The sequence below is a fragment of the Gigantopelta aegis genome, chromosome 8 (assembly GCF_016097555.1).
Source record: "Gigantopelta aegis isolate Gae_Host chromosome 8, Gae_host_genome, whole genome shotgun sequence".
Lineage (NCBI taxonomy): Eukaryota > Metazoa > Mollusca > Gastropoda > Neomphalida > Peltospiridae > Gigantopelta > Gigantopelta aegis.
The window spans coordinates 64,663,717-64,686,242 of NC_054706.1; the positions used below are offsets into that span (position 1 = coordinate 64,663,717).

The 22,526-nt window shown below is 36.9% G+C and overlaps 1 protein-coding gene across 3 annotated transcripts in view; it reads left to right on the forward strand.

Moving 5' to 3' along the window:
• LOC121378313 (WD repeat and FYVE domain-containing protein 3-like) overlaps positions 1–22,526 on the forward strand; it is a 106,948-nt gene that overhangs the window by 41,722 nt on the left and 42,700 nt on the right. For 2 of the 3 annotated variants that reach the window (XM_041506423.1, XM_041506422.1), the window contains exons 23-40: positions 587–768; positions 1,431–1,659; positions 2,565–2,704; positions 3,240–3,351; positions 4,105–4,295; positions 4,898–5,050; positions 5,909–5,982; positions 6,433–6,594; positions 7,410–7,534; positions 9,535–9,640; positions 11,500–11,717; positions 12,311–12,495; positions 13,732–13,872; positions 14,524–14,721; positions 15,263–15,320; positions 15,802–15,923; positions 17,465–17,666; positions 21,024–21,101. In XM_041506423.1, the coding sequence (XP_041362357.1) occupies positions 587–768; positions 1,431–1,659; positions 2,565–2,704; positions 3,240–3,351; positions 4,105–4,295; positions 4,898–5,050; positions 5,909–5,982; positions 6,433–6,594; positions 7,410–7,534; positions 9,535–9,640; positions 11,500–11,717; positions 12,311–12,495; positions 13,732–13,872; positions 14,524–14,721; positions 15,263–15,320; positions 15,802–15,923; positions 17,465–17,666; positions 21,024–21,101 (2,676 nt within the window). The remainder of the gene's footprint in view (positions 1–586; positions 769–1,430; positions 1,660–2,564; positions 2,705–3,239; positions 3,352–4,104; positions 4,296–4,897; positions 5,051–5,908; positions 5,983–6,432; positions 6,595–7,409; positions 7,535–9,534; positions 9,641–11,499; positions 11,718–12,310; positions 12,496–13,731; positions 13,873–14,523; positions 14,722–15,262; positions 15,321–15,801; positions 15,924–17,464; positions 17,667–21,023; positions 21,102–22,526) is intronic. The other variant, XM_041506424.1, reaches the window with a different exon arrangement.

Here is a 22,526-nt window from a genome sequence, read left to right on the forward strand (position 1 = left end):
AAGTTCATTTTTCAATTTGTAGCGTTTTAGTTGGAAAAGCTAAAACCAGCAGTTCATTTTCAGTATGTTAAGTTCAAGTTGGAAAATCTAAACCCAGCAATTCATTTTTCAAGATGTAGGGTTTAAGCTGGAAAACCCAACATTTGAGGGCATCAAATAGACAGTAACACCCACAAATCTAAAAACTATATGGTTATGTCCATTGTAAACTGAATCGTTTTTCTATGGAACTAACTGTATATTTAGTTTTTCTTGAAAAAAAAATATACCTGGCTTCAATCTAACTGTAGACCCTTGAACCATCAACTTGGCCTGTTCCAATTGCTAATGGTGTTAATGATGTAATTAGCAGCAAGAATTTTTTTATGTACACTGTTCTGCACAGGATAGTACATACCGCAGCCTTTGTTATACTAGTTGTGGAGCACTGGCCGTAACAAGAATGGTCCAGTGGGTTCTAGACCAACTACATCAGGTTATTACTTTACCACTGAACTACATCCCTTCCCACATGTAATCAGTTGTGGACAAGTCTGAAATAAAATGTGAGTTTATTCATTGAAAGTCCTGTGTTTTGTATTTCTAGTGAGCGGCTGTGAGCAGGAGCAGGACGTGTGTCTGAATGACAACACTGTCCGGTTCTGGTGTCCTGAACTCACCCAGGAAGGACAGTGGCACCACCTGGTGTTGATATTTCACCGTGCAGGCATCATGAAGAACAGCAGTGTCAGTCTGTTCATCGACGGTCTTCATGCTAATACTCAGAAGGTGGGTTAAAGTTGTAATACAAACGCTTAGAAAGACTGGTCCAGATGAAGGGGGAAATGTTACATGCAATAACCTGACTTCTATATACACTTCAACCTCTAGCCTCTTGCCCGACTGTTGAGTAATTTAGATTAGTACATTTTTAGAGGTGAAGAAAGAAAGAAATGGTGGGGTTTTTTAATGAAGCACTCGACACATTTTTATTTATTATAATATGGCATAGATCACATGGTTTTTTAGACAGAGAAATGCACAAAGGATGAGAGAAAACACAGCAAGTGTTCTTCATATTCATCTATCACTCAGATATAAATTCTTGGAAGGTTGATCTGGTAGAAGGCAGTAGATTCTTGAGATATAAAGACCTGAAAGGTGGATTCGTAGCTTTGTTATTTTCAAATAAAATACAAGGGAAAGCAGTTAAATGATTAGCTTGCTGTTGGCTGACCATTAACAGGATGTTCATTAGATGAGGGGTTTTTTCTGTAAGAAGTATATTTTAAAATAGACTGCAAATTGTTGGAAGATGAGTTTATCAGGTAAGTCCAATAGTATCACTGTCTTATTTCTCATTAGTAATCCCACTTAAAACAAGACTGACCTTGCTTCATTATATTTTTTAAACACTTTTGTATAGATCATTATATATTTTGTATTTACAGTTGCACTACATTTCACCAAACCTGGGTGGAGGTGGCACTGCAAGCCCCACGGCCTTCACCTCTGTGTTCGCATACATCGGCACTCCACCTCAACTACGTCACAACTCGCGGCTCATTTTCAGACAAGGCCCGTGTCACTTACTGGAGGATATTGTCTCTTCTACCATTGTTCAGCACATCTACAATCTGGGTCCCACTTACATCGGCAGTTTCCAGGCAGCTGTTGGAGGTAAGGACCATGTATTAAGAAAAGTAGGTATAGTTTCCAGTAATTGGAATTATGTAAGACAATGTCCACAATGTACTTCATTTACAGGAATCATTTTGTCACCACCACCACACCTCCAAAAGATTTCTGTAACATGTAATAAATAGGTGAGTCCCTCTATCCATATAGCCAGCCATCCTTTCATCTGTCCTTGGTGAATCCATTCAACTGATTGGGTTTTTTCTCATGCACCACAACTGGACAAAGGCCATGGTATGTGCTTTCCTGTCTGTGGCACAATGTATGTAAAGATCCTTTGCTGCATTAGAAAAAATGTAGCAGGTTTCCTTGATGACTACATCAGGTAGCCGATGATTAATTAATCACTGTACTCCATTTGTGTTGTTAAACAAAACAAACTGTAAACAAATTCCTTTCATCTGTCAATTCATCAACCCAAGCCCATCCATTCAGCCAGCCAGCCAGCCAGCCAATCCATTTAGCCAGTCAGCCAGCCAACCATCTAGCCATTCATCCAACAATATACCCACGATTCAAACCATAAATCTATCCATTCATTCATCCATCCATTCATCTAGCCAGCCAGCCAACGAGCCAACCAGTCATCCACCATTATACCCACCATTCCATCCATCCATCCATCCAACCTTTCTTCCAGCCAGCCATGAATCAATCCAGACATCTGCCCACCATTCCATCCATCTATCCATCCATCCATCCATCCATCCATCCATCCATCTATTCATCCATCTATTCATCCACCAGTATATCCACCATTCCATCTATCCATCCATCCATTAATTTTCCCATAGACACATTTCTAGTTGAGGTTTTTACATATTATTTCTCTTTTTGTAGAAACAATTGTTTGTTGTATTTGATTATATTTTTGTTGCGTTTTACAGAAGATGGCGAGGTTATGCTTCCATTTATTGGTGAGGAGAAGGTCATGTTTGGTGTCCACGCTCATGCCATGTCGCAGATGACGATCGCCAAGATTCGCAAGGTTTACAACAAAGTGGACAGCAAGTCAATCGCTAAACAGGTATATAATAATTGCTACTAAGATAAGTTACTACAATTGTTTATGGAGTTGTGTGAATCATTATATGGTTGCTATTATATGTAGAAGTATAATATTTTATAAATGTAATTAAAAATGCAAAAGATAACCAAGAAATGTTTATAGCCTGAAAATTATTATGAATAACAGGCTTATGAATAGCATATTTCATGCTAATATATTTTTTTTTTACTTTCAACAAAAGTGTTTTAACATGTAGCACCTATTATTATTATTTTTACAGCATCAGAAATTTTGCTACATAATAAGTGAAAGTAGTAATAATAATGAAGTCAAGATAAGCCATGTCTGATGGAATGTTATAGTTTAATAGTATGCTAAAACCAGACTGGTAAAAGGTAGAATATAAATATGGCAGAATTTTCTTAAAGTTGTGATGAAATCAGTTGTATAGTCACTAAGTTACATCAGCTCACATTATTAAAGAATTTGTTAATGTCAATCTTCATAATATTATATTTTCAATTTATTTTTCATTGTCTTGTTTTCAAATCAGCTTGCTATGTCAGCTCATGAGAATGCAACACCAATCCGGATCCTGCACAATTCAGCAGGACACCTGGGGGGAGCGGCCCGCACTCTTGGAGCCATACTTATGGGATATCTTGGTATGACACGCTTATCCCATCATAAGTTATTTATATATGTTAATTATATTATTCTTTGTAAATTTTAAAATAGTGTTTACACTCATAAGAATGTAATTTTGTTTATGTTTACCATGGCACAAAAACTGTAAACAAAAGGTCTGTTGTAACAGATTCAGACAGTACTAAATAACCTTAAATAATCTGAAGTTATGAAATTGACAGTTTTTAACACTAAATGCACTCTAGCTCTATTCTCACACACAAACAGAACAGGGCTAGAGGACACTAAACAAGCATTCTACCACTGTAGGGGCGGGACATAGCCCAGTAGTAACAGATTCAGACAGTACTAAATGAACCTTAAATAATCTGGAGTTATGAAATTGACAGTTTTTAACACTAAATGCACTCTAGCTCTATTCTCACACACAAACAGAACAGGGCTAGAGGACACTAAACAAGCATTCTACCACTGTAGGGGCGGGACATAGCCCAGTAGTAAAGTGCACCACAACTGGTGTATCAAAGGCTGTGGTATGTGCAATCCTGTCTGTCGGATGGTGCATATAAACGATCCCTTGCTACTAATAGAAAATGTAGTGTTTCCTCTGTATGACTAAATGTCAGAATTACCAAATGTTTGACATCCAAAAGCCGACAATTAATAAATCGATGTGTTCTACCACTGTACTACAACCTGCTCCTGTATTTGAAAGATTACTTAATTTCTTTTCTGCTTACATTATATTCACTACTTAAATATTGTTACAGGTGTTAGGACATTCTGTCCGCGGCCAGTAGCTAAAATGTTGGATAACATTGGCGGCACATCGGCCCTGCTGGGTCTGATTGCAATGGCAAAAGATGTCGAGGGTCTGTACGCGGCAGTGAAAGCGATTGTGTGTGTGGTGCGCAGTCACAAGTCGGCAATGTGGGACATGGATCGCATCAGAGGATACCAGGTACAGTTAGCACTGACGATTCACACTTTTTTCTTGGTATCTGGATGGCATTATTTGTCTGTCTGTTGAGCATTTTGGTTTGTGTAAATGCACTAATATTGTGTAGCAGCAATAAGTTTTACTAAAAGTCAGTGAGGTCTTTTAAAAAAGGGATCTGTAAATTTTGCTGTCTTTCAGGTGATTTTGATGACATTTACATCTCAAATAATTAATATTTTCTTTTAGTTTAGTATTTTGAAATGTAGAAGCTGTTTTTGTTGTTGTTTTAAAAATAGTTTTTATAGGATTTTTTAAAGTTAATAAGAATCATTTTACATTTTATTTGTACACAATACTATACCAGTTAACACCACCAAAACATATTTGATTGTTAATGCCCCATTTCACATGTTGAAATTATCATCCCATATGATGATAAAGATTGTAGTGTCATGTTGACAGTAAGTAAATATAGGAATGAAAGTTAGTGAAAACAAATTCTCAAATTTTAGTAATAAACTTTGATTATTTTGTTTTGGTACAAAAATACCCGAATTTAAAAAAAAAAAAAATTAATTATGTGTTACAATCATATTGTTTTGCAAATTCTTTGTCAAATTTAGCTTCTGGCGATGCTGTACAAGAAAAAGAAGAATCTGCTCAACAGTCACATTCTGCACTTGACATTTTCCCTTGTCGGGACAGTGGACAGTGGACGGGAGAGCTCGGGCATTCCCAACAGGGCGTCTTTTGAAGACTTGCTTTGTGATGTCCGGGTGTGTTTACAATTTTATCCTGCATGTCAATGAGATTAGACATAAATGTTTATTTTTCGTTGAGCAGTTAGCTTGGATTTCATGTGTTAAAATGTGTTAGTAGTAGTTGTCATAATGCAAGCCGGTAATTTTCAAGTAACATGAACATTTGTTCATGCTGTAGTTTTTAAAAATTTAAATGGTTTATAATCACTTTAATATTGAATTTTTTATGTGCAACGGTTCCTTGTTATCTGGGTGGGATCTAGCTAGGTCGGTGATGTGTAAGGATCAAAGGGTTTTCTCTGACTTCGTGTCACAATGACCAAATGTTTGATGTCCAGTAGCCTGTGATTAATAAATCAATGTGCTAATGAGGTATTATTAAAGGGACAGACCCTAGTTTCAACCCGTAAAAAATTAACACTAAGTTTAGTTAATTTACAAACCTGTAACTCATTTTGATAAAGTTACAGTAGAGTGGAAGAAGAGTCTGTGATTTTAAAATGGGAAATATCCTTAATAATAGACTAGAACTCTAATCAATAAACAACTACTTTTTTAAAAATATAAAAAATGCAATTTTGGTACTACAAACACCAGGATGACCAGAAACACTTCGGTTCTATGGAAATGGATAATCTAAAGAATAAAATATAAGTAATGTTTGATTTCATCGATCATAAATGGCTCTAATAGTGAAAAATATGCTTTTTATCCATAACACTGCCATATTGTCTTAGTGGGAGGGTGTAAATGTATAGTTATAAGTAACAGCAAAACAAACCACCTAAACCACTTTTTTTTTTTTTAAATCCATTGCATGTATGTTGAAGTGAAAGTTCAGATGTTTTATTTGTTTATTTCTCTCTATTTCAGGTCTGGCACGATGCCCCTGGTGAGCTGGAGAGATCATTGTACGATCATTTCAGAGAGCTGCTCACAGAATCCGGGTCAGTCTCTTTTTTTTCCCTTGTCTCATGGAGTGTTCATTAGTTATAAATGCATGCATAACTATAATACACAGTTTGTAGCAGTCTTTAAATTCCTTTAAAGTCTTTGAATTTGAAAAAAATATTTTTAGGTCTTTGAAAGTCTTTGAATTGTAATAAAAGTCTCTAAAAATCTTTAAATTCTTGTACTGTGTTCATTCTTTTATTTTATTGTTAATTTTTCTCAATCAACATCAATATTCTGACATTCTTTCTGCCTGCATAGCTACATCATGACACAATACTTTTACAGCTACATGCACTTGATATTTTCCAGTTACAAGGTTTAACCTGTCATGATGCATGTAAAAAAGCCCAGTTTCTGATTTGATATTTTTTTTGCATTCTATTGTCTTTGACCGCTGTGTAAAAGTGTTTGAAGTCTTCATCAGTATTGATTTTATCCTCCAGTGAATCGAAAATGAACCATGCAATAATGCGAGACATTGGTCTGGTCTCGCGTCTGCTTCACATCCTGGCTGACAACAAACTGAGCACTCTCACCATTCACACCATAGCAACAGTTGTCAAGGAACTACTTCTTGGACCTCCAGAAGCTTCTTCCTTGCTACGGTAACTCATTAATTTGAAAGTTCTATACCAAACTATTAATCGTAGCATTGAATAAGAAAACATTTTCTTCATAAAGAGTAAAGTATATGTGACTGCATCTGTACAAAAAAAATATAGATACAGCATGGTAACATTCACAGAATATTGTTTTAAAACAAGTGGAATTTCAGTATAGGCACATGTTCTGTCAGTTGTCATATATTTATTTTATTCTATTAATAATTAAATGATAATTTAAGGTTACACACCACCATTAATTACTCCATGCAGTTCAATACAATTTCTGTTCCTACATTTACAACCACCACACTGACATTTATCACCAATCACAGGTTGTGGTGTTAACTTCTGTATCAAAAGCTTGGTTTACCTCGAACTTTGACCCAGCTGGAAGTTGTTTGGTTTAGTACTACCTTAAGCAACATTACATCATCCTTGCCTGTCTTATTGCACTACAGAGTTGCAAGAGATAGTGAATTAGACCTCAAGTCATCATTTATAGATATAAATATGAGGCTATGATTTTCAGTCTTCTGATATAAATGTGGAAGAAAGGAAATAAAACTTGTTTGTTGACATCTGTTAGTCTTTGCAAACTTGGGGCTTGAAGTACTCTGAAATATAAAACAAAGTATTTGTTTTTTGGCTACTTTTGCAAAGTTCTGAACTGTATATTCTATAACATTGTTTTAAAATTTGCATATTGTTCATTTTTGTCTTGTATCAAGAATAATAAAATAAAAAAACCCATGTGGTTTATATTTTTAATTGTGTATGCTTGAACGTTTAATGTAAGTGTTGTATTTTATTGCCAGGTTTGGTCAGTTTCTAGTCTCAACAATACCAGCCACTTCCTGCAGTGAAAAAAACATCAAACTAGACACTAATAACGTTGTCATGGAAACATCACATGAAGAATATAATCAACATCATACACAGAGTAAGTATTTTTCATTGCTAAAATGTGTATGTGGCTCTTAATATGATTTAAAATTACATAATGCATACATATTATTGTTCAATGCTTGAATTTTTTTGTGCAGTTGGAAGCAATGTTTCCTTTTTACATATCAGTTTATTCACCAAAGCTAGAATGGCTACAGGCACAAAACAGAGAACAGTACAAACAGAAACCGAACAGTTGTGTTGTCAGTTACAATATAATACAAACACTGACAGTTGCATAATGAATTAGGATAATAAACATTTTTGCAATAAACACAAAATATAGAAAGAAAAAAGAAAGAAATGTTTTATTTAACGACGCACTCAACACATTGTATTTACGGTTATATGGCATCAGACATATGGGTAAGGACCACACAGATTTTGAGAGGAAACCCGCTGTCGCCACTACATGGGCTACTCTTTCCGATTAGCAGCAAGGGATCTTTTATTTGCACTTCCCACAGGCAGGATAGCACAAACCATGGCCTTTGTTGAACCAGTTATGGATCACTGGTTGGTGCAAGTGGTTTACACCTACCCATTGAGCCTTGCGGAGCACTCACTCAGGGTTTGGAGTCAGTATCTGGATTAAAAATGCCATGCCTCGACTGGGATCCGAACCCAGTACCTACCAGCCTGTAGACCGATGGCTACAAAATATAAATATAAATTCAAGTAAATCTCTACGTACAGTTGCAAAATAGATTTTGGTTTAGGTGGATAAACATTATACACTGTTATTAAGAAAACATTCCCTTCTCAAGAATGCTTTATATAAATATTTGCCAAGATTGAATAAAGTTTCAGTAAAGCAAAGGCTAGAAATTAAGAAGCAGTTCTAGCACACAGTTACTGATATAAATTCTTTACTTGTGTGATAATTTAATATGGAAAGTAAAAGGTGCTAATTAACCTGATTATCAGAAAGCATGTTGTGTATTTTGAGTGGTCTCTGTCTGTCATTGTGAGTCTTGTTGTTTAGAATGTCTGTATCTGAATATTCATTGTGTTCCTGGTTGTCTTAATGTTTGTATTTGCACAAACTGGATGTTACCTCTGAATAAATTTGTACAGTTGGAAAACTATATGTTTTATAGTCTTCTTTTGTGATCATCATTTGAAGGTTGTTGCGTAAGCCCCCTATTTCTATTTCACGCCACTTCGGCTAGAGCTTTCTGACTTTGGCTGTGATTTTTGTGAGTTATCTGTCTTAGAATGGTTGCTTTTACAGGGCTGATGAATCCATTCTATCCAGTGGGTTGGTTTGATTTTGGAGTGTCCGTCTCCTTGATGTCTTGTCTTCCAAGGCTGACGAATGGCATCTGTTCGGCTTTTATTTTAGAGTTTTCCATCTCTTAGACAGATTGTTTTTCATGACTAACATACTCTGTCATCCGTGCTATTTGTCAATAGCTGGAGCTGGATCAGTGAGTGTCAGAGCGTGTCCATACGTCGATGGGTCATGCACACTGCACCTCTGGGGCTCCAGCTGCTCCAAGATCCTCCTCAGTCTAGCCTGAGTCCGTAAGGGCCCAGTTACCGTGGTGTGCCAAGCTATGTTAGCAGGGGGCACTGAGAGAGTTGCCTTCAGAGTGGTTATGTACCAGAAGAGTAGGACTTATGTACCTCTGCCTACCTTTTTGTCGTTAGACTATCCAGCGGCTGCAGCTGAAAGCGAGAAGGTCAAGCCAACTACTTCACTACAGCACTAGACACATCACACAGGCCTGTGCTTATCACACCACCACACCACTCTTTTATAGTTATGACCTTTAAACTTAGGATATACAAAAATTTGTGTCTAGTAGGGGACATGTATAGCTTTAGCAGTACTCTCAGAATGCTTGTTTTTATTCCAGATTAGTCCAACACCATATAACCGTAAATAAAATGTATTGTGTCGTTAAATAAACCATTTCCTTCCTTCCTTATTCCAGATTATGTTTATATTCCAAATGATGATGTTTATTCCAGATGATGTTTTTATTCCAGATGATGTTCCTCCAGACAGTCAGGCTCATACCATCAGGTTACGCAACATTCTGCTCGACATTGTGAACAAAATAATCGTTCAGGGAAATAATACAATCAACCAACAGTGAGTACTAATTCATAATTTGAGTAAACCACTTCACTGTATCCTTTCCACCAATATTCCTATTATATTCTCCTTTTACATTCAGGCTGGCTTTTAACGACTCAATGGGTAGGCCTAAGACCACTACGCCCTCTTCTCTCTCACTAACCACTAACAATTAACCCACTGAGGTGTGTGCCCATGACAGCATGCTTGAACCTTAATTGGATTTAAGCACGAAAATAAATTGAAATGATGAGGTGTCTTGTATGTCTCGGTGAACCTGGACCCTGTTTTACAAAGCAATCTTAACGCCAAGATCACCTTAAATGCATAACTACGTAATGTACTTAAAGGTGATCTTAGCGCTAAGATCACTTTGTACAATGGAGTCCAGAGAGAAACTTTGATTTCTGTTAGGGACATCCAAGCTAGATTGGTTAATAGGGTAGACTCAAGACTGATATGGACCAAGGGTTGGGTAACCCTAACAGAAACCTCAAGTGCTGAAGTTGGCGGCATTGGGCAAGAACATCTTGTCGCTATTCGCTGCGCCAGTTTCAGAGATGGCTACATAATTTTAAATCATTAAACAGTAGTTGTTAATCAATTTTCAATTGACCAACAATTTCGCTATTCAAGATTTTAAAAACAGAATGTTCTCTATTGGGTTGCAAGGCAAACTCTAATAGACAACAATAGCATCCATCAACAGTAATTTTGACTACATTTTTGAAAAAATAATGACTTGATTGCTGTTCGTAGTGCTTATATGTAGATTCTACAAAATAGAACACTTCTTAATTGCTGATATCACTATTTTGACTAAGCTTAGGGAATTCCACTGATACCACCTTTTGTTTTGGTTTTTAATTCTACCCAAAGATTGTTCCTGTCCTTTTTCTTTGAAAACAGTGCACCATGCAGACCCTAATCTTACCAGCGAAATGAGCATTTTTCCACCGAAAGCTCAAGTCGCTGAGTTATTAGCAGTATTGAGAAGTCAAAGTCGCCATAATATTCTGGACCTATTCAGATTTCGAAAACAAAATCACACAACAGACGTCTCAACTCCCGACTTGTTTATTGTCATAGTTCACTTGGCACCTTGTCACTGTATGTCGGACTGTGTTTTTACTGTGGTGCCAGACTGTATCCTCAATAATTGAGAACCGGCATATAAACAGGAAATGGTTTCTGTACACGCGTACTAATGTACGATCGATTTGATGAAATAATGTTTTACCGTGTTAAATTTATTATCAAAGTCAACCAACAAATGCTACTACTCATGCCAGTTTCTGTTGTGAAGAGATTAAATTACATGTCATAGTGTAATGTTGACATTCTTCAGATACACCTGTAAACCAGGCTATTGTTTCTCAAAATGACGCGTGTCACGCCGCATGCTGTGACCAGTCAAGCGTTGTTAATCCTCGGCCACATTCATTTAAGTAATGCCAGAAAATACTAATTAATGCTTTAATTTTAACGTAACAGCATATTTAACTACTTAATAATATCACATTTTTAATAAAACATATAACTGTTTTTAAATTTTATTACCAAAAGTAGTATTTTATATCAAAATATTACGATTAGAACAGAGTGTAAAATTCGGAATTTTTCCAATTGAACACTGAAACTGGAGAAACTTTACAAAATTTGTTCTTTGATGAAAAGCTCAGACAAACTACCTTTTTTTTAAGATGCTGCAAAATTTTCCAAAATGTTTGTTTCATTTGAAAATATATGTAGTCTCTACAGACATATGTTCTCTACAATATGCTCTCACTGTAATGGTTAACAACTACTAGCTTAACCACAAGCTTTTGTGTTAGAGATTACATTTAAAGCAAGAAGTGTGTTCTCAATTTTAGAATGTGTGATGAAGTAGAGAAAGTCCTTGGTTTTGATTGGCTGTTGCTGTTCATGCAGTCACACCTTCATCCAACCACTGTCATCTCGGCTCTTCACATACTCGTCACGATCCTGCGCATTCCAAGCAATGTCACCCGCTTTCGGGAAGGAAACTTTGGTGGAGGCTGGCTTGGTGATACGGAAAGTGTCCTTAAAAACCAAATGGCAGCCATGCTAGGTAAATGATATTACATTATCTGTAGGTGTTTTTCTTTTCAATCAGGATTCCGATGAATGTATTTCTTTACAACATCACCTGTCCTCCAACTAATTCTTTTGACAACTTGCAACTTGATTTGGTTTTGTTTTAGGTGTTTGTAACTTCAGGGCACAATCTTAAACAAAGCAAAAAAAGAACATATTTGTTGCAACCTAAATATTTTTACATTCAGGGGTGTCTGAGGTTTTATGAGTCTTCCATGTTACATATTAAACAATTATGGCAAAACAAATGCTCATTTCTTTTGGTGCATATAAAAGTTCCCTTGCTGCTAATCGAAAAGAGTAGCCCATGAAGTGGCGAAAGTAGTTTTTTTTGGTCAATATCTGTGTGTCTGACGCCATATCACCGTAAATAAAATGTGTTGAGTGTGTCATTAAATAAAACATTTCCTTCCACCCATCCATCCATCCATCCATCCATCCACTCACCCATCCATCCATCCATCCCATCCATCCCATCCCATCCATCCCATCCACCCATCTACTCACCCATCCATCCATCCATCCATCCATCCATTCATTAATTCCTTGTTAATTGCTGTGTTTCAGGTTTCAACCTGGGTGTGAGTGCGAAGGGCCACCAGCGTGAGGTGAACCACGAGGTGTGTCACGTGCCGGGATTCCTCGCGCTGCAGTGGTTGCTGCCACACCACAACGACGTCTCTGCCATCTACTTCTTCCTCATGGCACTCTTACTCGGCCAGCATGTCAAAGAACTTCCAACAGATGTTGAGGTACGTGATGAATTGATGCAGTGTCTGTGTCAACGTTTCTGTTTCGATCATTGTTAAGTTTTCATATTTAGCTCTATATCTCACTAACTGCAAGTCCTAGATCAGTGAATATATGAAGTTTGGTTCATAGTTGTACCACAGATATTCAAATATTTTAATGAAAGTTTTTAAAACTGAAACTTTATTTAATTGACTCTTTGAAATTTATTAAAGGGACACACCCTAGTTACGGCTAGTTGTTAACCATTACGGCGTTGTTTTTCGCTATTAAACCCATTTTTCCACAAATAAAATTGCACTTTACTTACCGTTTATTATTTAGAATATACATTTCCATTCACCTGAAGTGTTTTTTGGTAATCCTGGTAATCCTGGTGTTTGTAATACCACAAAATAATTTTTCGTATTTCTGAAAAACGGATGCACGTTTAAGAAAAAACTGTTGAGCAGACAAGGTCTCATCTATTTTTAGACAGGATATTTCCATTTCAATGTCACAGACATTGGTATACCACGTGGCCGTTATCATTTTGGTTCAGTTTGTTTTCTCGTGCACGGTTCGCGCAATCAACATCCGATTTGTTGTTGTTCATTTGTGAGATTTTTCTTCACAGTTTGTGAACATTTTCAGTAACAATAAAGTTCAGACCAGTAAGTATCTCAATACAAAACGTTACAGACCCTTAAAACCAACAATTGTGCTAAGTCCTACGATATCTGGAGAGGGGATACAACCAGGACAGAACAGTTGGAACATGTCCAGGAGAGGTGAAAAGAACGCACCCCAAGTCTGTAAAATTTGTTGTGACGTAGGCAGTGTTGTGCTTCGAGCGACATCTAACGGTGACATCAGAATACAAACTTTCAAAATTATTTCAAGCAATTGGTACATAGGGATTCCCATGGTATTTATCAATTCACTCCATTTGATAAAAACGTGATCTAAGTGTGTTACAGGTTTGTAGATTACCCAAATTATAATTTATTTTCGCTGGATGGAACTAGGGTGTACGGCTTTAACTGAGACATATTTTTTTTAAAACATTGCAGATACAGCTGTATTAATAAAAACATTTATTTCACCAATTTCTTTTATCAAATTAATCAAAAATTTAATTTTAATTTTTTTTTTTTGACATAAACTTCCACAAGTGCAATGTTGTATGAGTTTATAATAGGCAAGCCATGTCGTTTGGAATTCTTGTTTAGTCTGCTGGTTACTTTATTTAATTTCAGCTCAACCTTGATGCCATATGGTCGGTGATATTTGGCGTTCCTGCCAGTACACCTGTGTCACTGATAGCCAAGGAGAAGGTCGAGCTTGTTCCTGATGCAGCCCTTGTTATCTTGGCTATGATCAGAAGCATGTTGAACCAGGTATGGTTGAATTTGGGGATTTTTAAATTTTTATTTAGGATAATGCAGGAATCGTAAAATGATGTAATATAGATATTTATAAATCTGATCTCATAATCTTACACTTCTAGGCCCTGTTTTACGAAGCGATCTTAGTGCTAAGATCACCTTAAGTATATTAGCTTGTTACACACTTAAGGTGATCTTAGTGCTAAGATCGCTGCAAAAAATGGAAGGAATGGAAATGTTTTATTTAATGATGCACTCAACACATTTTATTTATGGTTATATGGCGTCAGACATATGGTTAAGGACCACACAGATATGAAGAGAGGAAACCCGCTGTCGCCACTTCACGGGCTACTCTCTTCGATTAGCAGCAAGGGATCTTTTAGATGCACTATCCCACAGACAGGGTAGTACATACCACAGCCTGGTGCACTGGCTGGAACGAGAAATAGCCATCGAGCGAGTGCTTTACCACTGGGCTACGTCCCGCCCCTCATAAAACGGGGCCCAGAAACAAATTCTGGGATTCACAGAAGCACAAAATCCTGTTAAAAGACTCAGTCTGGTATCTTAAAATGTGCTAATAATATTGTTATAAAACAAACATTCCTTTCTTTTTCTTTGACAATGTTTCATCATCACCATGTGATGTTGTTATCGTAGGAGGAAGAGAAGAACTGCAGTTCCCAGGATTTCTCCATCACACTGATGCAGTTCCTCATGTTCCTGTATCACAACCAACAAGACTTCCAGAACCTCTGTATGGGCGCAGAGTTCATCTCGGGCCTGGCCGCCACACTCTTCCCCATGCAGCCGCAGAGCATCGATAGTGATCTTACATCACCACAGGAGGAATTTAAGGTATGCAGGGTTTCACGTTCAATGGAGAATGCGTTATAGTGTGAGATGGTTGAAAATATTAAGAAGATTTAAAGTGTATGTTATTAAGTACTTGAAGAAAACCATTTTGAACATAATAATTAATTTTTAATTAAAATGTTTTGACATGTAGTTCAGTATTAAGTTCTCGTGGTTTGGTCTGTTTTCCACAAACTTTAAGTGCCAGACTAATGAAACTTGGTTTATAGTTGCACCTAAATAATAAATTATATTCATCTCAATATATGTTAAATGTTTGTTTTTGGGGTTTTTTTTAGTTTTATTTTCATTTCATATTTAGTATTCAGGTCCATTTCTCACAAACTGAAAACAAAATAAGTAAATAAATTTTATTCTGCCGTATTCTTGTTTGTCAAATGTCATTTGCATCTCATTTTCTTTTATCCTCGTTGGTGTGTATTACAAAAATTGGCTTCTATTGGAATCATGGTTCTCTTGACCTTTAATACCACCTCATTCCAGGGATGTTCTAATTAATGTAAATTTATTTTTTAATTTTTAGCCTTTTCCCGATTCTGAACCAGTTGTGGTAATAAAGACACCTGAAAAAACATGCGCAAGTAAGTTCTTCAACATTGTTCACTGTAATACGGTAGCATCTTATATCGCTTTCAACAGGTCAGATAACAAAATCCTTATAAATATTAACATGGAAATACTTTCCCTCCTGATGTATAGGTCATTTTCTTTGTTGTGTAAAACATTTTTATTCATTTAAACTTATTTTTGTGCTTGTATCCAATTAAGGTTCAAGCACGCTGCCCTGGACATGCACCTCAGCAAGCTAGGATGTTGGGTTGTTGTTGTTGTTTTTGTATGTTACTAACTTGATATAATAATTTGAAACATTATAAGCTTTTTAAAGGTAAATTGCTAAGAAAAAATGGCAGAATTGAAAGGCTTTTATTGATAACTGTTTGTTTAGTTTATCTGTATGATCTTTATTACTATTGTATGGGAAATTGTTTAAAACTGTTGTGCAGAATTTTAGCTTGATTTTGCTATTTGATGATTCATTCTCATACTTCTGTTTTGTTTCAGGTTTCCTGACAGGTCACCAAGCAAGAAAATTTATTTTTGACTTCTTGCGGACTCTTGTGATTGACAGTTTCAACCAGTCAAACTCTGCAAAAGCCTCAGTCATCATTGATCTTGTGATAGATGTGAGATATTTCTATTTTTCAATGACAAAGGGAAATGTGGCGTTGCAGTATAAATTTTAGACATATCAGGGGTGTGAATACTCCTCGGATCAGCTGTTTTCCTCTCATGGAACATTGCGTTTCCTTGCATTTTAATCGTCCTTTCCTCCAAAATGTGTCAGATGGCACAGATTTTAACCTAGGATTTCAAGAATTTCCGGGACCTCTCTAGATTTTAGATTTCCTCTTTTTTACAGTTCACCAATTCCCATGCCTGACATATTCAATGGTGTTGCTATGTCTAACTTTGAGGTTTGATTCTAGATATTGATGTACTTACATTTGTTTGACACCCAGTAGCTAATCTCTGTTTTTGTGATGGGGTGTCGTTAAACATACATTCATTCTTTCAAGTGTTTTGTGATGGAATGTAGGTTGTTGGTAAAGCACTTGCCTCAGGTGGACTCCTCCATATTTTTTCCTGTCCTGAGGGACGGGACATAGCCCAGTGGTAAAGCGCTCGCTTGATGTGTGGTCGGTCTAGGATCGATTCCCGTCGGTGGGCCCATTGCGCTATTTCTCGTTCCAGCCAGTGCTCCAGCCAGTGGTATGTACTATCCTGTCTGTGGGATGGTGCATATAAAATAATCCTTGCTGCTAGTCGAAAAGAGTAACCCATGAAGTGGCGACAACAGGTTTCCTCTCGCAGTATATGTGTGATTCATAACCATATGTCCAACATCATATAACCGTAAATAAAATGTGTTGAGTGCGTCGTTAAATAAAACATTTCCTTCCTTCCTTCTTTTTTTCCTCTCCTAACCAATACAACTGATGTATCAAAGGCTGTGACATATACTAGCCTGTCTTAGAGGAAGTTACAAGTTAAAGTTTGTTTTGTTCAACTAATCATTGGTTATTGGATTTCAAACATTTAAAAATTCTGACACATAGTTTTCAGAGAAAACTTGCTACTTTTTTTCCATTAGAACCAAGGGATCTTTTATATACATTTGAGCACAGGCAGGACACCACACACCATGGCCTTTGAAATACAAGATGTGGGGCAGTGGTTGAGATGAAAAAAATAAACAATGAGTCTGCCGTGGAGATTCAATCCTCTGACCAAAGTGTCTTGGGCGAGTGCTCTACCAACTGAGCTAAATCCTATCCCTGTCTTTGAGAAATGCATATGAAATATTTTGATTGTTGGGTTCCACTATCTAGACCATGTGTCACCATTACCAGATGTTAAACACCAAACAGCAGTAATTAAATATGTGCTGTCATTACGTTTTGTAGCATAGACAGACAGATACACTGTAAACCAGGTAAAAATGTGTAAACCTTTTGTGTAGGTGAGTGTTCGAACATCCCAACAGCCACAAATGGCATAAAAATATTCTACTGTTGGAATGTTTTAACCAGACTACTATCCGTAGGGGAATGTGCATTTGTTTGAGGACAGGTGAAGTATCTATAAAAGAGAAAATACCAAGTTTTTTCCAATCCGTTTTATGGTTGATATTTGAGTAGAAAATTCTTTTATTTTTGTCTCGCAGGCTTTTCCGGATCATGCTAGTCGAGCTCAACAGAAAGAATATCAGACTGAAATCTTGACCATGCTCATGGAACACTTGCTTGCTGCTGACGTGTTGCTAGGCGACCAGGCTGCCATGCCCATGGCTGCTGGTACGAGCTACTCCAGCGTGGCTCACAACGTCTTCTACTTCGCCAGTCGCGTCGTCGACAAACTCTGGCAAGGTAACCCGTTTAGAACATGCTTCTAAACATTTAATGTGGAAAATAGTTTGTGATATACATGTCTGTAAACTGATAATATCAATAGTTTATGTATTTTGGGGGGGGGGGGGGGGGGGGGGGGGGGGTTACACCAACCTGAAATGTTTTAAGATTTTATTTTTAAAATCCATGCCATTTAGTTTAATTTTTGCAGGGAAATTAATTGTTTTATTTTTGTATGAGATGATTGGAAGAAAAGGTATGTGTTGTGGTTTTTATTTATTTATTTGTTTAAAGAAAGAAAAAAATTATATATGTGATGATTTCTATTAATTGATTGGATTTCAACATGCAGTAAGATATAAGATTGAGTGTGTATTTTAAACATAACATGCATAAGGCGTAGGCAGTATTATATTAAATAATGTGGATGTTTGTGATTTATAAGCAAAAGAAAAATAATTATATATTCAGCATAAACATGTTTTTAAAGAAGTAATGTGCATGTATTTATTGTGTTGTCAAGTTTGTATTGTTTGTAATTGAAATTTTGTGATAGCAATATGGATCATTTTGTGTGCTTGTGGCTATGTTGTTGTTTTGTTTTGCTTTATTTTAGTCTGATGTGGGTCGCCATTGTTTCTGTACTATGCTTTATTACCAGTTAAATAGTTTATATACAGTGAAACACCTCTAAAGCAGACACCTTTGGTATCCAGTAAAAAGTTAGGTTTTAATGGGTATCCGGTTTAGACAGGTTATGTTTTGTATTATTATTTAAAATGGCACTGTAAAAAACATCCAGTTTTGAGAGAATTCTATTTTACAGAGGTTCCGGTTTTGAGGGGTTTCACTGTATAATAATAATATGTGTATGTAATAGTTTTACATCATTGTTTAGATGAATGTTGTCAGAACTATATGTATAGTTTGCATGTTGTTTGATTTGCATGTGGGCCTTCATTTGTTAAAGAATACCAATACTGTTAAACTGCCCCTGAAATTTCCTTCCAATTTTAAACCCTATTTTTGCACTGAGCACAGTTTGTAACATCTAAAATAAAATAGCGTTGGAAGTTAAGCATAGTGTTGCATTATGGTTGAGGGTGACAGGGTGTTGGATATGCATGTGCCTTGCTCTTGCAGGTAGAATTTGAATTTTAAAGTTGTTGAAAAATTAATAAATGAATCTTAAGGAATATCTTCTAAGAATCATATTTTTAAAGCTATCTTAGTGTTACGATATCATAAAACCATCATAGGCTATGACGTCACTATGGCATGTGTTGTAGTGATGTCATAGCTACAATTATTTTTAAATATTGTAGTGCTAAGAGTAGTCCATTTTTGAGCTTCTGTCTGTTTGGTGAAAGACATTTTGCAATTTATGAGTCTTTCCATAAATTAATTTGGATGCTATAATATTTATTTTGAGCAGAACATAATTATCATGATCATTATTTCCAATTTTCAGAACAATATGGCCAAGTAAATAGTTTTAACATATACGCACTAATAACTCACTGCTAAAAATTTTAAGCTGACTATTTGTTTTATCCTTCTTGCCATTCATAATTTATTGGTGGGGAGTGTGAGCCCTGAGACTCGGTATCTAAATGTGTGAAAGAGTACCTAAATGTGAGAAAGAGCACATAAATGTGAGAAAGAGCACCCAAATGTGAGAAAGAGCACCCAAATGTGTGAAAGAGCACCCAAATGTGTGAAAGAGCACCCAAATGTGAGAAAGAGCACCCAAATGTGAGAAAGAGCACCGAAATGTGTGAAAGAGTACCCAAATGTGTGAGAAAGTACCCAAATGTGAGAAAGTACCCAAAATGTGAGAAAATGTACCTAATTGTGTGTACCCAAATGTGAGAAAGAGTACCCAAATGTGAGAAAGAGCACCCAAATGTGAGAAAGACACCCAAATGTGTGAAAGAGCACCCAAATCTGAGTAAGAGTACCCAAATGTGAGAATGAGCACCTAAATGTGAGAAAGAGTACCCAAATGTGAGAATGAGCACCTAAATGTGAGAAAGAGTACCCAAATGTGAGAAAGTACCCAAAATGTGAGAAAATGTACCTAAATGTGAGAAAGAGTAGCTAAATGTGTGAAAGAGCACCTAAATGTGAGAAAGAGTACCTAAATGTGTGAAAGAGCACCTAAATGTAAGAAAGAGTACCTAAATGTGAGAAAGAGTACCCAAAATGTGAGAAAATGTACCTAATTGTGAGTACCTAAATGTGAGAACCTAAATGTGAAAAAAAGTACCTAAATGCGAGAAAGAGTATCTAAACATGACAAAGAGTACCTAAATGTGAGAGTATCTAAACATGAGAAAGAGTACCTAAGTGTGAGAAAGAGTACCTAAATGTGAGAAAAAGTATTTAAACATGAGAAAGAGTACCTAAATGTGAGAAAGAGTATCTAAACATGAGAAAGAGTACCTAAGTGTGAGAAAGAGTACCTAAATGTGAGAAAGAGTATTTAAACATGAGAAAGAGTACCTAAATGTGAGAAAGAGTATTTAAACATGAGAAAGAGTACCTAAGTGTGAGAAAGTGCCTCCTGGCTATATTGGTCAACTCGGCTTTTGGATACTTTTTTTCTGGGATATCATTAAAACACAACTTTAACACTTTGAGGGTACTTTGGTAAAAGATCATATATATATATATGCATGTCCATTCTGGTTCTCTAATTACAGGGCTGTACCTAGTCTAAAATAACTTTGGGGGGTGGCGTGGAGTGGGTGGGAGTAAAAAGGGAATCGGGGTCCAGCAGTATATGGTCTTCTCCAGCAAGACAAAAATGGAAGTTTTTAAAATAAAAAGAGTACATTTCTTTTGAAGGGCATGTGCCCCCTTAACACCCCCCCCCCCCCCCCCCAACACACTTAAGGCAATTAAGAGTACAGTAATATATGGTCTTCTCCCGCTAGACCAAAAAGTTAAAAATTCACTTAAAATAAAAGGGCAAATTTTCATATTTCTCTGGAAGGGCACCTGCCCCCTTACCCACTCTCTAGGTACGGCCCTGAACTGCACACTAGCAGGTGTTTGGCTGTGGACTTAATATGGGAACTGTGGGTAACTTAATATGGGAACTATTGGTCACTTAATATGGGAACTGTGGGTCACTTAATATGGGAACTGTGGGTAACTTAATATGGGAACTATTGGTCACTTAATATGGGAACTGTTGGTCACTTAATATGGGAACTGTGGGTAACTTAATATGGGAACTGTGGGTCACTTAATGTGGGAACTGTGGGTCACTTAATATGGGAACTGTGGGTCACTTAATATGGGAACTGTGGGTAACTTAATATGGGAAGTGTGGGTATGAGCTAGTTAAACGTTTTGTGTGTGATACAGGCAGTCTACAGCTCTTGGGAAGTCCAGTCAGCAGTCACTCCGCTTGCTCTGCACCTTCACTCACTGGATTCTCACACGGTCAGTCTTACAGCTTTTGTCAAATAAAAAACAACTTAGTGAGCTGTCTGGTCTAGTGGATAAGCTGCTGGACAATCAAGCTGACGACTATAGTTCAAATCACGTCAAAGCTAGCTTACACATTCATTCATCTTTTTCATCAGTCACCCTCTGCCGATCATTCTCATTATCTTAATATAAAAAACAACTTGCTAATTTCTCCCATGATTTCAATCAGTTTCGACCTTGTTCAATCAGTTTCCTCCGATTCTCTCTTTTGAGTTGTCCGCACCTTCACCTGTCTGTCAAAACTTCCTCCACGGATGCAGTATACAAGGTCCGACACAAAAGAAACGAGACTGACTCTATAACTCCTTTTATTTATCAAATTAAGACAATCAACTATGATCGCCTTCAAAGTAGTTCCCTTCTGAGTTGATGCACAACTGCATACGATGCATCTTTGGGAACAGGTAGAAATCGCAGGGAGCTCAATCTGGTGAAAGGGTGGGTGCTCAAGTATAGTGATGCCTTTTTTTAACTAAATATTGCTTTATAGACAAAGTGTTGTGAGCTAGCGTGTTGTCCTGGTGCAAAATCCACCCGTTTGTCCACAATTCTGGTCGTTTCCTCCTTACACGTTCGTGCAGTTTCATCAAAACATGAATATAATATAGCTGGTTTATCGTCTGGCCACTGGGAACCCATTCTGCCATCACGATACCCGTGACATCAAAGAACACAATCAACATGGCCTTGAACTTCGAAGGACCCATCCGTAGTTTTTTTGGTCTTGGAGAGGTCAGAGTCTTCCACTGCATTGACTGTCCCTTGGTTTCTGGGTCATATGTAAATATCCAAGTTTCATCACAGGTAATTACAGAATCTAACAAATCTGGTTCATCCTCAATGCATTTCAAAAGGTCCAAACACAGTTCCTTGCGACGTCCTTTTTGTTCATCTGACAGCATTTTTGGAACCATTTTTGCACAAACCTTTTTCATGTTTAATTTTTCAGCTAAAATACGTCGAACACTTTCCCTATCCAAATGAACTTCCTCAGCTATTGCTCGAACACCAAACTTTCTATCTTTGTTAATTGCATCACACACTTTTTCAATGTTTTCATCAGTAACAGCTGTGCATGGACGGCCTGGGTGGGCATTGTCTGTCACACTTTCTCTGCCTTCTGAAAATCGTTTATGCCATTCATAAACGCATGCACGAGACAGCAATTTTCGTCATAAGCCTCAGTCAACAGCTGAAAAGTTTCGGTCGCAGATTTGTTTAGTTTCACAAGAAACGTTATGTTAACTTGTTGTTCACTTTTGCAGTCCGCCATTTTCCGACAAAGCGTAAGAACGCGTCTTTACTTGAAACAGCGTCCACCTGTAGTGAGTGAAGCGATCAACTTGAGACTTGGCACACTGTGACAGGATAGATCAT